The sequence below is a fragment of the Anastrepha ludens genome, chromosome 3, assembly GCF_028408465.1.
Source record: "Anastrepha ludens isolate Willacy chromosome 3, idAnaLude1.1, whole genome shotgun sequence".
Taxonomy (NCBI): domain Eukaryota; kingdom Metazoa; phylum Arthropoda; class Insecta; order Diptera; family Tephritidae; genus Anastrepha; species Anastrepha ludens.
In genome coordinates, this window is record NC_071499.1 from 135,998 (window position 1) to 153,154 (window position 17,157).

Genomic DNA, 17,157 nt, shown 5'->3' on the forward strand with positions numbered 1-17,157 from the left:
AAACATTCGATAATAATTTTTCTGATTGAAAGCTATGATATATGGTATTTTCGCTCAAGTTCTATAACTTTACCTCTACCAGGGTATTCAGTCAAAATACTTCGCTAAGTAATGCAATCCACCGATTTCACGGCCAGTGAATATCTGATTCCATATTTGAGATACTTCAACCATTTAAAATGAAACTTCATTCATTTGTAATTCTTACTACTTAAACATACATACATATGCTAAACTTTTGAATTTTTATTTTATTCATGTTTTCTTAAATAGATTAATACGTATATAAGTTTACATAAGTTTATTATACATTGCTTGCTAAGTTTAGATATTAAAATAAAATGAAAAATATAGTAAATACATCTTTACATTGGAAAGGCTTCTTATACATTTTAAATATTCAATTATTATACTTAGTTACGCTTATTTCACTATTGCCTTGGCTATAAATCTTAAATACATTTAATATATTACATAAATATCATTACTGTTATATTAGTTTTATCAATATTGAAAATTCACACAAAAAGAATTTTTTTCCTTAAGAATTAAGTTTCAAAACACTATAGGAGATTTTAGCGTATTTTGCCCTAATCAGTACTCGTATCATACTCGTACACATTTTCTGTGCGAAATTTACACGAAATTTTACATGCTTTTCCATACATAGTACATACATAAGATCCGCCAAAACACTAGCATATTAAATTTTTCAGCTATTACTGATCGTTTAACTACTGTAACTGTAATGCAAAAACGAAACTATTCATTCGAAAAAAATATACCACTCTTTGGAACCATACACGAGCAGTTGAATTTTAGAAAGCAAAAAGCGGTGATATTAGCCGTCGTAAAATGGTTAAGTTACTCATAAAATGAAGTTTAAATTATGTGATATATTTTTAGTTGTAAATCGGGCATGGGTTTGGTAAAAAGTGATCCTCTGATGAAATAAATGAGTGCCTGAAAACTACATTTGTTTGAAAGCACTCGGGGAAAAGTTGAAGACGAGGAAAGGAGAGGTATACAGAGTTTATCGTGCTCGGTCAACACGCTTAGTGTTGTCGACGGGGAACACTAAAGGAGAATTCGCAAAGTTAAAGCAGCAAAAGGTTACCTTTATGAGCGCGACCTAATGAAGCTTGGCTAATATCAGAAAAGAGAGTTGGCAACATTGAATGTAGCGAGTTGTGAATCTTACTCGACTTTGTTGTTGCCTCCACATAAAATTTGTTCATCAATTGAACAAAGAAGTGGCGAATCGAAGACGGCTCATGTATGACCGCTCGTGGAATCGCGGCTGAGGCCGGTATTAAGAATAAACCCTACTCATTTAAAAAATCTAAGGTGTTAAAATGCAAGCACACAAAATGGCTGAATTGGAATTGGAGAGAAGTGTATTACTTGGAAGATACAAAAAAGTATTCAGGTAGTCCAGATGGGTTGAAAATTATTAGCATGCCTTTCGTAAAGAATAGAAGATACTCCGGAATCGATAAAAGCAGCGTTATGATTAGGGCTGGAATCGGGTGCCACGAAAAACCCAAAATTAAATTTGTCCGCACCAAACTAAAGAACGGTGCAGCTGATTGGTAATCAAGTAATTCCTTGCGCACGCTATAATATTTTCAACTTGACCATCAAAGATCGTATAATGGATATTTCGCGATGACCAGGGTGAGTAGTTATAAAGACTTTTTTCAATTGGTTAATATGGATGAACTAATTACATGAATGAACGAAAAAACAAAGGCAGTCGCCTTCTCAGCATAGCCCAGCTAAACCGCGTGAATGAGGCTATTCGACTGAAAAGACCTGATCGACATGGTCAAACCATATTCCTTCACGACAACGCCAGGCTGTTGCACAAGTCGTCAAAACCGCACTCCAAGAACTCGAATGGGTGGTATTTCAGCATTCGCCGTATTCTTCGGTCCTTGAACTGACCGATTACCATCTTTCCCGCTCCCTGTCAAACCATATGAAGGGTGTTACCTTCGATAACAAAGAGGACCTTAAAAACTGGCTCAACAACTTCTTTGACACCAGCCCAAGCGATTTTTGGCGGAACGGCATCAACAAAATGGTCTAGAGGTGGGAATAGCTTGTAAACAGCAATGGCGAATATATAATTGATTAACTTATTACAGTAGCGAAAATACAAGAGTAAATTGCCAAAAAATAGAGACCGACATGTGTATATGTACATATTGTACCTCAACGTATGGGCCTACTAAAATTACCTACAATGAAATTATATGTTTTTATGAATTGTATGTACTTATAATACATACTATATGTACATGCATATGAATTCATAAAAGAAGAAGTATTTAACGTTTAATCATTGGCTAATTTCAAACTCACACTTGGATTTGATCCTCTTCGTCAGACTGGAGCTGCGAATTATCACCTGATCGGCCTGGTGGGCTTCCTGGATTAAGAGTAGGACTGGGAGAGCGAGCGTTCTCAAAATGTCTTAAAGGCGATTGCTGCGTGGGAGAATGTGATGTGCATCGCTGATCATTCGTCACATTACTTTGAGGTCCGGGTGCAGCTGCTGTTGCTATGACCGCTAATGATGGTGAAGTGATTGGCTTGTCGACAGCAATACAATTAGTACCAGAAGATGTACCAGCTACAGCAGCCATAGCTGCCGCTGAGGCGCTTTGATAGTAGCTGCTTAATGAAGATAATGAACTGGAAGCGGCGAGATGTGAGAAAGGTGACGTGGCAGATACGGGCACACTTGTAAGTGGTCCTACGCTGGGAACTCCTGTATACAAATTGTAAGGAAGTGGCTTTTGCATTGCGGCTGCAGCTGCAGCTTGGCGGTAGTACAAATCAATACTCGAGGGGGCAGGGCCACCGTGTGGTGACTGTGAGCCTGGATAGGACCATGCTCCCAAATAGGGCGTTCCGCCATAGAGTCGTTGAAAAGCTGCGAAATTTCCAGCTTCGGCTAGAAGCTCTAAACCAACCGCAGTTTGACGTTTCCATTTTGTTCTATAACAAAGAAATACAAAAGAAAAAAGGATTGTTGGTAAGTGGACACCTTGCAATAAAACATTTAAAATAAAATAAGTATATAATATAATACATATATAATAACACGTTTATCTGCAAATAATGTTTAAGGGGGTATTCTAGTCTAGAAATTTGAAAAAATCGAAAAATTTTTTTTTTCAAAATTTGATAGTTTAACTATTCAAAAATAGCTCCCTAAAAGGATTTTTCAAAATTCGAATTATTTTCGAAGCTACAACTATTTTAGTGACGCGACAGCTTGACTGGTTTGAGCGGACGCCGAACTTCAAAAGTGTTTTTCTCGAAACTACTTCGTTCGATACGGTCGGCACGATATCTCAAGTTCTAATTAACCGATTTGCTTGAAATTTGTCATGAATATTCCTTAAATATATCTCTATCGTATGAAGCTCGAAAAACTGGAAATTTAAATTTTTTAAATGTGTTAACAATTCGAGAAAGCTTAAAAATAAGAGAAAAATCGACCTAAATTTTTTGAGTAGCCGGCATTTTATGGAAAAAAATTTTTTTTCCGTTTTTTCTGGTTCATACGATAATGACATTCATATTAATTAAGAATTTGTATTTTTTTTTTTTTCAGATGACCACAAGGGTAGAAATCGTGACGACGGGGACACTGCCTTTTTTTCCCCCCTTCCACTTCAAGGACGCATAACTCCATGAAAATTCATTTTTTTTTTGCAAATTTATTTTGTGTGCTCCTAATATATGAATAAATAAATGATAAAAAAATGTATCGTAAAAATATCAATAGCTTTTTTTTTATTCATCGTCAAAAAATGCTCGAAATTCGGGCCTCTAGACTAGAATACCCCCTTAAGTTAAATAAAATTATTGCTTTTCCAAAAATTCTTATTATAGATGTGTTCATTTTATATCTTATATATGATTTTCGAAAAAATTATTTGAGAATATTCTCTTCAGGCTTTCTCAAGGCCAGCGCAAACGTATCTCATTGATAGGCCCGCTATAAGAAAACGTGACAAAAGTAGTCAAAGAAAACTTTATATATATTACATAACTGGGAGGGGTGGTATTTTTACACCAAATTCGTCAAATTCAAACATTACTAAATTCAAATTTTGTTTTTAAATAGCAATGTAAATTTACAGTTAAAATACATAGATATATTTTATTCAGCCGCCGTAGCCGAATGGGTTGGTGTGTGACTACCATTCGGAAATCACAGAGACAACGTCGGTTTGAATCTCGGTAAACACCAAAATTAAGAAAAAGATTTTTCTTATAGCGGTCGCCCCGAGGCAGGCAGTACAAAACTCCGAGTGTATTTCTGCCATGAAAAAGCTCCTCATAAAAAATATCTGCCGTTCGGAGTTGTCTTGAAACTGTAGGTCCCTCCATTTGTGGAACATCAAGACGAATACCACAAATAGGAGGAGGAGCTCGGCCAAACTAATAAAATTAAATGTTTTGCAATATGTTCATTTATATATTTGTAAAAATCTGTTAAAATATAGGCAAATAATAACATCTTACAAATTTTGATATTTTATGATTATACATCATACATACGTACGTATGAATGTAAATATATCAGTTTGGGGATAATGAAAAAAGTAAATTTTTTGATTTTTTCATTATCTCTGCTATGGTTTGACAGCTGGGAATGGCAAACTGTGTTCACATTTCTGTTCACTAAGGTTTGGCAAGTCACCATAAATCGTTTAATGCCAGAACACCGCTTCCAAATTGTGGATGCGGTTCAAAATTATAAAATCTCTTGGATTTTGAAGGTCAAATGCGATATTATTTATCTCGGACACTACAGATATTTATTATTATTATTTATTAGAGAAATATAAAATATTGCAACAGATATTTAAACTGCTCTCTTTGTAACTTAAACGAATTAGAAAACATAGCACGTTTCTTAGGAAGGTGCCCTATTTTGAAACAAATCAGATATCGGCACTTTGGAGAATTCGACTTAGTCCAAGATGAAGTTAATAATAAATTGAATGGAATTGGTTCAGGCGGATGGAATAGTCTGGTTTGTCACTAGTGCTATTAAATATAGGCAGTTAATTGTAATTGTAAATATGTAATTCGGCATAATTATTTCAATAGTATATAAGTAAATACTGTAAGACAATGTTTAACATACCTACGATTTTGATACCAAGTCTTAACTTGACAGTCGCTTAGGTCAAGTTTGTGAGCAAGCTCTTGTCTCTCTTGCACGCTTAAATACTTCTGCCTTTCAAAAGATTTTTCAAGAGTTTGCAATTGATGATCCGTAAATGCAGTGCGGGCTTTACGCTGCTTTTTGCTTAAACTATGAGTGTCATTAGTAGACCCACTCTTGACACTATTCCCGTCCTCGTCCTTAGCACCTGTAATTATTTCAGAAAGAATTTATTTAGTTAGAATAGTTTTTTTTAGTATTGGGTAACAGAAGGTGTAATAAACCATATTGAACCCAAGCAAAGCCTCAATATTGGAATTGGCATTAAATATATATAAAGTAGGTATATGCAATGAAATAAACACAAATAAAATGATATCTCTAATTTTCTAATTTATAAAATATTTATAAATTCCGATATATTTGTACAATGCACTGGGTATGTGAATATATAAGTTTCCGCCCTCGTGAGAGATGTGGCTGGTGCTATTCTTGAGTTCGCTCTAGTACTATATACTATATATAGTAATGTATACTGGTGATTGGAAGGTGTATATGTGAGGTCTCGATCGATTCTTTTTTATCTGACGCCAAAAATGTCCACGGTCACTTGCGATGAAAAATTTATCTATTATGATAACCCTAAGCGTCGAAAATGTTGGAGCCTGCCAAGTGAACCAGGACTATCAACAGCGAAAAAGTATTCATGCTTCAAAGGTTATGTTGTGGGGAGATCAGAAGTGTGTCGTCTATTTTGAACTCCTTAAACTATCTGAAACCATCACTGGCAATCGTTACCGACTGCAGCTATTGCGTTTGAAAAGAGCTCTGAAAGAAAAGCGGCCGGAATGGCTAGGCATGGTTAGGCATGACAAACTGATTTTACTGCATGGAAACGCCAGGCCACTCGTTGCTAAATCGATCCAGAAATATTTAGAGGGACTGAATTGGGAATTGGGAAATGTTGTCCCACCCGCCATATTCCTCAGACATTGCACCTTCGGGTTACCATCTGTTCCTATCAACGCAGTCAGCGCTTACTGTAGAGCGGTTTACTTCTTACGAGAGCATCGCAAACTGGCACAATGAATGGATCAAATAAAAAAAACTCGAATTTTTCATCAGAAGAATCCGTATGCTGCCTGAAATAAAGCTGTAGCTTCCAATGGCACATAATTCACATAATATCATTTATTATTTAAATGTTTAAATATTTCGTAACTTTGGCTAAGAAAGGACGGAAACTTATTCCCATAGCCAATATTATATTACAGTCGCTTACGGGAGGCTCCGGCAAAGCTTCGAGTGCATTATGCAATATAAAACATTTATCAAATGCGGTTATTTCGTTGAAATTAATTATATATAATATGTACACAAAGTATTATTTACACTTGACTAGTAATCATTCGTTATCAAATTACTTTTTTCTGATATCAGAGCAGTGTATCGAGTACTAAATAAAATATATTTTAATATATTTTTTTTCATGAAAAATAATCACATATGAATAAGTTCGTGCGGTTTTACAACAGATGGCGTAACTTGATTATTATTCCATCGATCCACATTTCCAAACATTCATTGGAGAGCTACTGTCGTAAGGCACAAACGTCAGTATAAGTTTTTTATTTGAAGCGTAAACAACAATATTTTTACCACACTTGAAAATGTCGAATTTCGTGCCAAATAATGTGTTTTTGCGGGGAATTCTTCTTCATTATTTTAATATGAAGAAAAAAGCAGCCGAAAGTCATCGTATCTTGGTGGAAGTTTATGGTGAGCATGCTCTATCTGAGCGAACGTGCCAGAAGTGGTTTGCACGCTTTAAAAGTGGTGATTTTGGCTTGGAAGACGAAGAACGCGAGGGTGCGCCGCCAAAGTTCATGGATACCGAATTGGAGGAATTGCTCGATCAAGATCCGGCTCAAACGCAAGAAGAGGTTGCAAAAACTTTGGGAGTTGATCAATCAACCATTTCCAAACGTTTAAAAGCCATGGGAATGATCCGAAAGGTAGGCCATTGGGTGCCGTATGAATTGAAGCCAAGAGACGTTGAACGCCGTTTTATGGCATGCGAACAACTGCTTCAACGGCACAAAAGAAAGGGTTTTTTGCATCGAATTGTGACTGGCGATGAAAAGTGGGTCCATTACGACAATCCAAAACGTCGGGCAACGTATGGATACCCTGGCCATGCTTCAACATCGACATCGGCGCAGAATATTCATGGCCTGAAGGTTATGCTGTGTATCTGGTGGGACCAGCTGGGTGTTGTGTATTATGAGCTACTGAAACCGAATGAAACGATTACGGGGGATGTCTACCGACGACAATTGATGCGTTTGAGCCGAGCACTGCGAGAAAAACGGCCGCAATACGCCGATAGACACGACAAAGTTATTTTGCAACATGACAATGCTCGGCCACATGTTGCACAAGTGGTCAAAACATACTTAGAAACGCTCAAATGGGATGTCCTACCCCACCCGCCGTATAGTCCAGACCTTGCGCCATCCGATTACTATCTCTTCCGATCGATGCAACATGGCCTGGCTGACCAGCACTTCCGTAATTACGATGAAGTCAAAAAATGGATCGATTCGTGGATTGCGGCAAAACCGACCGAATTTTTCACAAAGGGAATCCGTGAATTGCCAGAAATATGGGAAAAAGTAGTAGTAAGCGATGGACAATATTTTGAATATTAAATTTGTAACCATTTTACGTCAATAAAGTTTCAAATTTCGAAAAAAAGCCGCACGAACTTATTCATAGTCCTATTATTTTTATTTTTTTCTTTTACTATGTTTTATTTTGTTATATTTTTTCGCCCAAATGTTACAGTTGAAATTTTACTTAAATTTTTTAGGTTTACATTGTCACAACAATACATAATGTTTTATTTAAAAGAACTATTAAAAACTACTGTGATGTTACAATCTCCGTTTGGTCCGTTATTAAGCATCGTTTTTTTACTTTTATTTTTGACTGGATAAATACAAACGAATTTTGAACTTTTATTTTTGATCGAAAAAATAAAAACTAAACCTTAACTTTTCTTTTTAATACAAAAAAAAAAAGTGAAAAGCATATCGGGGGAAAAATAACAATTATTTAATGATTCTTTTTATAAAATAAGTTTCAAACTTTGTGGAAATTAAAAAAAATGGCAGATTGGCATTGTACATTTCCTCCATATAAGGAATGCTCTAAATTTTTTATATGGAAGAAAACATTCTGCCTATGCATATGCATCCATAGCAAGAATTCGGATGAATTTTTCACGATTGACGCTACGTCCATTTTAATTTTTTTTAAATACACATTAATTTGGGTTTTATAAATAGATCACATGGAAGTGACCATTTCTTTTTGTTATTCCATCTTGTGCAGCATATCCCCATTCTATCATGAGTATTATGTATTTTTTGCGAACGGCTATCATGTAACCTACATAACCTAACTCGTTTGGGTATATTTTACACGACTCGACCTTTTTCCAAGCGGAAGATAATAGAGCCATTGCAAAATCTTAGCTTTATAAAATCAATTATACGCAGAAGTTAAAAAAAAGTAAAAATGAAAAAATAATACCAAATTGAAATTTACGTGTCTTTCATTGACATAATGGAATGAATCTATGACAAAAGACAGTTATATATAGTAATATGATGCGTTCACATATGGCAGATTACCTGCAAAATTGACAATCAGCTGTCAATACTTTGAGAGGTTTTTCTTCATAAAAATTTGTTTGGTGGAATATTTCGGGGTTTTTGGTATCTTTAATTATTACTACCGATATGAAAAAAATACAAGGAGAAGGAATAGCTAATTTAATAGCGCAATTGGCTACTAATAATAAACAGTTGGAGGAAATCCGTATGCGACGTTTACTGAGGTTGCAAAAAATGATGGCAACAATACGCATGGGAAATTCTATATTACATTTTATAATAAGTAATAAGAGGACAAAACGTTTATGGACACACGCTTTTTTCTGTAAAATGAATGCATAATTAATAATATTTAACAAACATTTTATTATAATTATGGTTAGAGACCTGTTTTCTTTGCCGACATCCATTTCATTTAATTTTTATTTTGATGTTTCTCCTTACATTCGTAATAATAATAATCGATAACATAGAAAACACATAGTATCGTTATTATCTAGGCTTGTTTTTTTAATCTCAGATTTTGGGAGAGAAATTTTGTATGGGAAATCTCGCTTTTTAATTACGTATAGGGAGTTAAGCACGAAAAAGTAGATCAGCTATTATATGTGAACGTATTAACATGTAGCTTTGCCATATAACAAATACGGCAAAAAAGTATCGATACCAAGTAATTGCTTCGGGGAAAAAGTATCGAGTACTTACTTGCAAGTACTGGTATCGAAGAATCACTAGACTTGACTGCAAAACGCATAGAGAAAGTTATAGGGAGTTAAGCACGAAAAAGTAGATCAGCTATTATATGTGAACGTATTAACATGTAGCTTTGCCATATAACAAATACGGCAAAAAAGTATCGATACCAAGTAATTGCTTCGGGGAAAAAGTATCGAGTACTTACTTGCAAGTACTGGTATCGAAGAATCACTATACTTGACTGCAAAACGCATAGAGAAAGTTTTAAGACCGTTGAGTTTCCCAACAAAATGATCCGCTTCAGACCAAAGGAATAATCAAAATAATTTGGATTTCCTAAAAAATAACCCGGCGTCTAAGATTCGGACCATTTTTAAATTAACCTCTTCAGACTCAAGCTATAATAAAATTTTAAGCAATTAGTTTAATAGGAGTTTCAGAATATGCATTTCGACACCATAAACAAATTTTTGATTGGTCCTTCTGAAAACCGCCGAAGTGGTTTTCTTGCTATCACTTTGTTATTTGTAACCAAAAAAGTTTTTTTGAATGGTGCGAAAATACTCTCAACATAAGCCTATGCCTATTACTCTACTTAGTATATACATATATAAATATTGTATATATATTGTATATAATTTTCTCTTACACCTGTTTTGGAAGTTTTGTCAAGCTCCTCCTCATATTTGTGGTATGCGTCTTGATGTTGTTGGAGTGACTTACAGTCTTAGGCCGAGTTCGAACTGCAAATGGTTTTTTATGAGGAGCTTTTTCATGAAATAAAATCGAATGTTTGCCATTTCTTGCCGACGGGCTACCGCTATTAGAAAAAAATTTGTTTCATCATTTTGGGGTTTCATGCACGTAGATTTGAACCTACTCACTTCCGAACGGTAGTCACGCACTAACCATTCGCCTGCAACGGCTACCGTACTTAGTATATACATATGCATGTTTATTTATGGGTTAACAATATGCAAATTTCATTATTTCTTCGAACTTCTGGGCATGTATCCTAAAGTTCCAGTGCGGAATAAAGAGCCACAAAGAGCAAAACAAAGGGTTGAAAGATTTGGATTGAGCTAAAGCAGAATAGTCGGAAGGAAATATTATTCCTTTGAGTGAAATTAGAAGTGAAATATGCAATACAAACAATTTAATTATGTCAGTATCGACTTAGTTGAACAAAGTAAAAAAATAAATGATCCTATTAGGTGTGTGGCCGAGAAGGAGGGATGACCTCCAGTTTTAAGCGTACTCCGAATGGCAGGCCTTTTTTATGATGAGCTTTTTCATGGCAGAAATACACTCTGAGGTTTGCCATTGCCTGTCGAGTGGCGACCACTATTAGACAACATTTTTTCTTTATTTTGGTGATTCACGCACGAAGATTCGAGCCTACGTACTCTGAATGGTAGTCACGCACCAACCCAGTCGTCTATGGCAGCTGAATGTCTGTCAGCAAAGTCGAAAAGAGATGAAAGAGCACTAAGGGCTTCGGTAGAAATCGAAGACATAAATAAAATAGCTGATGCTGCAAATTCCCTAATCTAGGGATGTCTGTGGCCGAAATTCATCTATGTATGTATTTCTTTGATTCGATACATCGAAATGTACATCAACAGAATGTTTCACATTTTATTTTACAACAAAATGGGCTAACATGCTTGGAATGGTCAACAACTTTTTCGTAAAACTATTGAAACGATAAAAATTAAAATTTTTCAGAAAACGCAGCGCAATCCGTTCATGCGTCGAGGAGGCGAGAAGTGCTTTACTTGAAATTAAATAAGTTATATTACTTCATTGGTAGATGCTAAAGCTTATCAATAAGCAACAAATCGCTTATTTTCAAGCAAACACTAAGTCCTGTTTGGACTTACGGTAAACAATTATGGGGATGCGCTAGTCAAAAATACATCACCTCCATCCAAAACAAAATCCTGCCTAGCATAGTAAATGCGCCATATATACTTGTATTATATATGAAGAATAGCGACCTTCATCGTGATTAGCCATAGTTCACAAACAGCGGCTAAAAAACCATGCCAACGGCGCAGCATCCAGCTTACTTCGGCTTAATTCTTCTAGAAGACGATTAAAAAGCAAAACGGTAGCAAACCTTATGGCGAGCAAATAGCGACACTATACTCGTTGCAATTGTACAATGCTTCTAAAAAATACTTAAGAATCCTTAATAACAAAAAAAATGTATCATCAGTCGAGAGTAACAAAAAATCTCCCTTAATTTTCAGGTTTGTTTGAGAAACTCTTGATGGCAGGTATGTTATCAATTTCAGTAGATATAACTTAAAACATTATTTCATTTTATATGACGAAATGTCAGTTTTCAAAAACAAAAAAAAAAAACCGATACATTGACTATTTTTACATCGGGTGTTTTTCCGATATCTCTGCCCTAAACACTTACATTAGATGTACTGCATAAATATCATCTCACCTGAACTTCTCAATGAATTTTTAACGCTACAAAAATTAATAAACGGTGCACTTTTGTTTGTCAAACGTTACATTCAAAATAGTGAGAAAATGCCATTATAATAGTGTCGATTATAATAATCGATTAGTGCATCCAGCCCTGAATTCCATTAGTTTCACTAATCGATTAACACCTAAACATACAGAGAGCTAACGTTAAACACATAAATTAATTAATAAATTAAATTACAAAAAAATAGATTATTTTTTAAAAGTTCAACTCACAAGTGGAATGTTAATATTTTATCGTATTTCTGTTTATTATGTATACTATAATAAGTATTAATATGAATTATGTAGTAAAGAGAATTAATTCTCTTAGATTTGGTTTCGGGCTGCCATGGAATCTCAAAGTGAACAGTATTTTATATTTACATTTACTTACATCTTATAACATTTATCATTATTCTTCAAGGTGTTATTAGCACAAAAAAGGCATTTTAACGTAACGAAAATCGTGACGTGGCGCAATCAAAGCTTAGTTAGCCGTGGGGTTAGGAATGAATAAAGTCTGGACATAGTTAAATGAGATCGATTAAATTGGTTTCAGAGAGATAAAGAAAGAAAAAATTAAAGATACTGAACTGGCGGGGACGAACAGCATAGTTCCGCTGGCAAAAGCAGGAAAGAAAAGCAGTACGAATAAATGACAAATTGTGTCATATGCCACATATGGTATCCTGTGTACAGACCAGTAGACTAGAGGTGCCAAACTATCGATGGCACTATCGTCACCATCGATGGTGGGGCACTATCGAGCTACTGAACTATCGATGTTCAAAATTGTCAACAATTTTAGAGCAGGTTTCGAACATTGCTATCACTTGCGATATGTGGACATCTAGTGCTAACGTGAGCTTTTTAACGGTAACGGTTCATTTCGTACATGAATACGGCATCAAAACGGCATCGCTAGCAACCAAAAAACTGATCGATACTACAAATCACTCGTCACAAAATATTGCAGACACTTTAAAAGATATATTCACATCTTGGCATATCTTTGGAAAAACTGTCTGCATTGTAACTGACAATGCAAGCTCAATGCTGAAAGCATGTGAAATTTTAAAAATCCAAAATCTGCCATGCTTTGCTCATACAGTTAATTTGGTAGTCCAAGATGGCTTGAATCTCAGTCTCAGGTGGAACAGCCTCCACGACATGATTGAGAGAGTTTTATTAACCCATGAAGCCATTGTCAGTGTGCTATTATCAACAACAAATGCACCATAACCATTCACTGCAGAGGAAATGAACGTGTTGAAAGATATTGACAAAATATTAGGATTATTTAAGAACGTGTCCGAAAAAGTTTCTGGTGGCAAATACGTTACAGTGTCATTAATAATGTCATTGGCATATGGACTATATCGGCAAATTGAAAATCTTTCATCTCAGTTGGCAACTGCGGTAGGCAAATCTATGAAAGATGCTATGTTGGAGTCGATTAAAAAACGACTATCTATATATGAGCTACGCACGGTAACAAGGATGGCTACGTTTTTGGATCCACGCTTCAAAAAAGATGGGTTTCAATCCAACGCAAATGCTGAACAAGCAGCAAGTATCTTGGAAAATGAGTTGGTCAATTTGGGCAATTTGACTCATGTTGAAGACCCTGTCAGTCTGGAAGCAAGCACGACCACTACGGACCCAATTTTTGATTTTTTGAACCAACGATGTGCTACTAAAAAGAGTAATGTTCGATCTGATGCAATCATTATTAAAAGGCAGTATCTGGAGAGAGACATAGCCCCACAGGAAATGGACCCTCTTTTATGGATCAAGGTAAAATTAATAAATCAATCTTCGATACATAAAACTAAGTTTTGGTAATATATTTGATTGCAGGTCAACCAGGTGGATTTCCCTTTATTAAAATTACTAATGTATAAATATTTATGCATCCCCGCAACGTCAGTGGAGTCGGAAAGAGCTTTCAGCAAGGCGGGACAAATTGTTTCTGATAGGCGAACACGGCTTAAAGAAGAAAATGTGAACGTTTTGTTGTTTTTAAACAAAAATCTTTCGCTATAATAAATAAATCATATTAGAGTTTTCAAGTTTTAGCTTTTAAGTCTTTTATAAGGCTTTTGTATTTTTAGCTTTTCCCTTAAAATGTAATTTCATAAAATGTAAGCAATGTTCCTTAAACTTATAAGTTCAATATTTTGGCAGAAAAGACCCATAGCCTGTACTCTTACTCTTTTTTTCCAAATGTAAATCACTCACACTTGTGAAAATATATAGTTGTTTTAAAGTGTTCCTTATGAATTAAAATAAAATTCAAATTATTTGTTTTTTCTTACAATGGCGCCCACCATCGATAGTTTGGCACCTCTACAGTAGACCATATATCTGGTACTGTAACATTCATATCCACATCCGATGCTAAAACGACTCGACGTAATGGGAACAGGTGCTAGTCTTTTGTGTATCAGGAATAAAACATCGGTCTAAGAAAATAAAATGTTTGCTATTCGTATAATCGTTTAAAACTATTTACTTCATACCAGGAATACTATTTCAGCAATTTCCAGTAGTAAACTATTCTGAATATAATAGCAAATCGGTTTTTTATTAATCTCGGTTTTTTACTCAGGTTTTAAACCGTTTAAAAAACTAAATTAAACTGAAATATATAAAAACCCACATGAAACTAAAATATCACCGTCACATCGAATTGAATTAAATTTCCTCCTTAATATGCATATAAGTACTCTTATAGATAGGATAGCAAATTAATGCGTTTTGTTTTAATTATCGTATGTAATGTGCTTTGCTATGGAATGCATCAAACGTATTATTAAGAAAAATTTTTCAACTACAACTATTATGGTCCAAGCTTGAAAAATCAAACCAAGGCACATTTAAGTTTGATTTGCCTGAATCAGATCATATTTTGAATTTGATCGGATTTCAAAGTTGTTGTGTATTTTAGTTTGCTATCAAGGAACCGAATGATCTTACACGCATCTTTGATAATGCATGGAAAACTGTTTGAACTTGATTGGAAATTATTTTTGTTCCACTATATAGCCCTTACCTTGCATCAAATATATTTGTTCCCACATTGCTTTATTTCTAACTATATAGCCCTTACCTTGCATCAAATCGACACTGATGTAGGTGACTAAGTAAAGGGAAGAAGAATTGACCGCGAAGTGATGTTTTATTCAAACAAAATTGTTTGTGGGTAAATGGTTTTTTTCGATGTGTTTTTTTTAATGGCAGTCGGAGGTGTACCAAGAGGCACCTGCCTTTTTATATGGACTTGGGCGATTTCAGAAATAGGAAAACGCATACCGAAAAATTAAGAACTTTTGTATGTACAGACACGCATATACATACATTTGTGGCAGCTTCATCGCATCTCATCACTTTTCCCCAGTTTAGCCACGTTTTTAAAGATATTCAGATACAGTTTAAAGTACAAATAATAATATGCTTATATATACATATATGATACATGGGTATGCTGATACCTGCTGATACTTGATAGTAGGAAAATATGTTTGCTTATTACAAGCACAATCAAACAAACATATTTTATGTTTATGACCGACTAATATTTACAAGTATTCTTAAATTGCTATTACAATAATATTATTCGGTTTGCTCGATTTAGGGTTTCATATTGTTTCCGAACGGTACACGATTTTCATAAGAAGTTCTTTGATTACAAACACAAGCTCGAAGGTTCGCCATTGCCTACCGATTGACGACTGCCGCAAGAAACGAAATAAATTTGAATGTTTGTGTTACTTGCTCTATGACCAATGAATGTTACTTGAATGTTTCAAAATCTATCGGTCGCCCCGCCCAACATAAACTGAATCTCACCTCACCATTACTACAAACACTGTTGTCGTCCAGGTGGCCGCCACTGCCGACTTCACTGTCGCAATCGTCGTTGTCCTGGTAATCGCTATTGTTATCAAGTTCGCGTACGGCGGCAGCAGCATTTGCGTAATGTTGTTGCATGGCAGCTGCATATTGTGCCACATTTAGGCCATTTGAGCCAATTTGTGTTGTGCCGACGGGAAAATGAATTTTATGAGCAACCGCTGCAGCGGTTGCCGCAGCGTTAACGGGAGCTTGAGTATGCAATGGTATAAGGGTATTTGGTGGGGTTCGGGAATGATGTATTTGCAATTGATGTTGCAAATGTGCAGAGTGATGTGTTAGTGGTGGTGGCGGAGGCTGTTGCACATGCATTGAAGATTCCAGTGGTGGCTGTGAAGGCTGTGTATACGACAGTGGAGCTCCAATGCTGTTACCGCTGAGATTGTTGTTGCTTATATGTTGTTGTTGTTGATGTTTATAGAATGCAGCAGCCGCCGCTACACTGGCTGCGTTAGCTGCCTCAACGGCAGCAGCAGCGGCGGCACTACCAGCTAGAATATCGTTAATCATAAAACGCGAACGGTTCGGTTTTAAATTAGACATTTTTTGCTGCTGACCACTAGCGGATGTTGGCGAAGGAGTTATTATTGTCATTGAATCTTTCATTTCCACACTTCCAAAATATGTGTAAAACTGTCACACTATTTTCTTAATTATTTTATATTATAATTTCAATATTAGAAAATTGTTGCTTTAAAAATATTTTCCCATAAAAACCAGTTTAATCGTATTAATTACACTTTTTCAATCTGCAAAAGTTCGAAACGGTTGTCCGCGATTTTTTAACTTTCTTTACTACCGTCAAAGCAAGACTAACCGCACCTGCAAAAATTTCTATACCAAAAGTATCTCACTCAACTGCCGTTCGAGTTTTGGTGGGGGAAACCAGTTAGTAGTGTGGTGGATGCTAGACCACATCTACATATGTATTGCTCTCGCTTGCATAAATGTCGTACTCTCGCACGTTGTTACGACTCCTTTGCCTATTCACTCATACCAATTGTCACGCCGCCATGTTTTGCGCTCTCTCCGCCTCAATTCCTACACGACCGTCTACTTCCAATATATTTCGATGTTCTCATTGCTTATGTTACGCGCGCTTCAGAATTTTATTCACACGCATTCATACTTATATCAAAGCCCACTAACGTATTTTTATCATACACCCAAACATACATGTAA

The 17,157-nt window shown here is 35.5% G+C and overlaps 1 protein-coding gene across 1 annotated transcript; it reads right to left on the bottom strand.

The window, feature by feature from the left end:
* Positions 1 to 318: 318 nt before the first annotated feature.
* On the bottom strand, positions 319 to 16,772 carry LOC128856770 (homeobox protein B-H1-like). Its single transcript, XM_054092086.1, has 3 exons — positions 15,918 to 16,772; positions 5,174 to 5,402; positions 319 to 3,006 (listed from the first exon to the last, which is right to left on the bottom strand). The coding sequence occupies exons 1-3, from the start codon at positions 16,579 to 16,581 to the stop codon at positions 2,364 to 2,366; spliced, it is 1,536 nt and encodes a 511-aa protein (XP_053948061.1). The 5' UTR covers positions 16,582 to 16,772; the 3' UTR covers positions 319 to 2,363.
* Between the last annotated feature and the right edge of the window lie 385 nt (positions 16,773 to 17,157).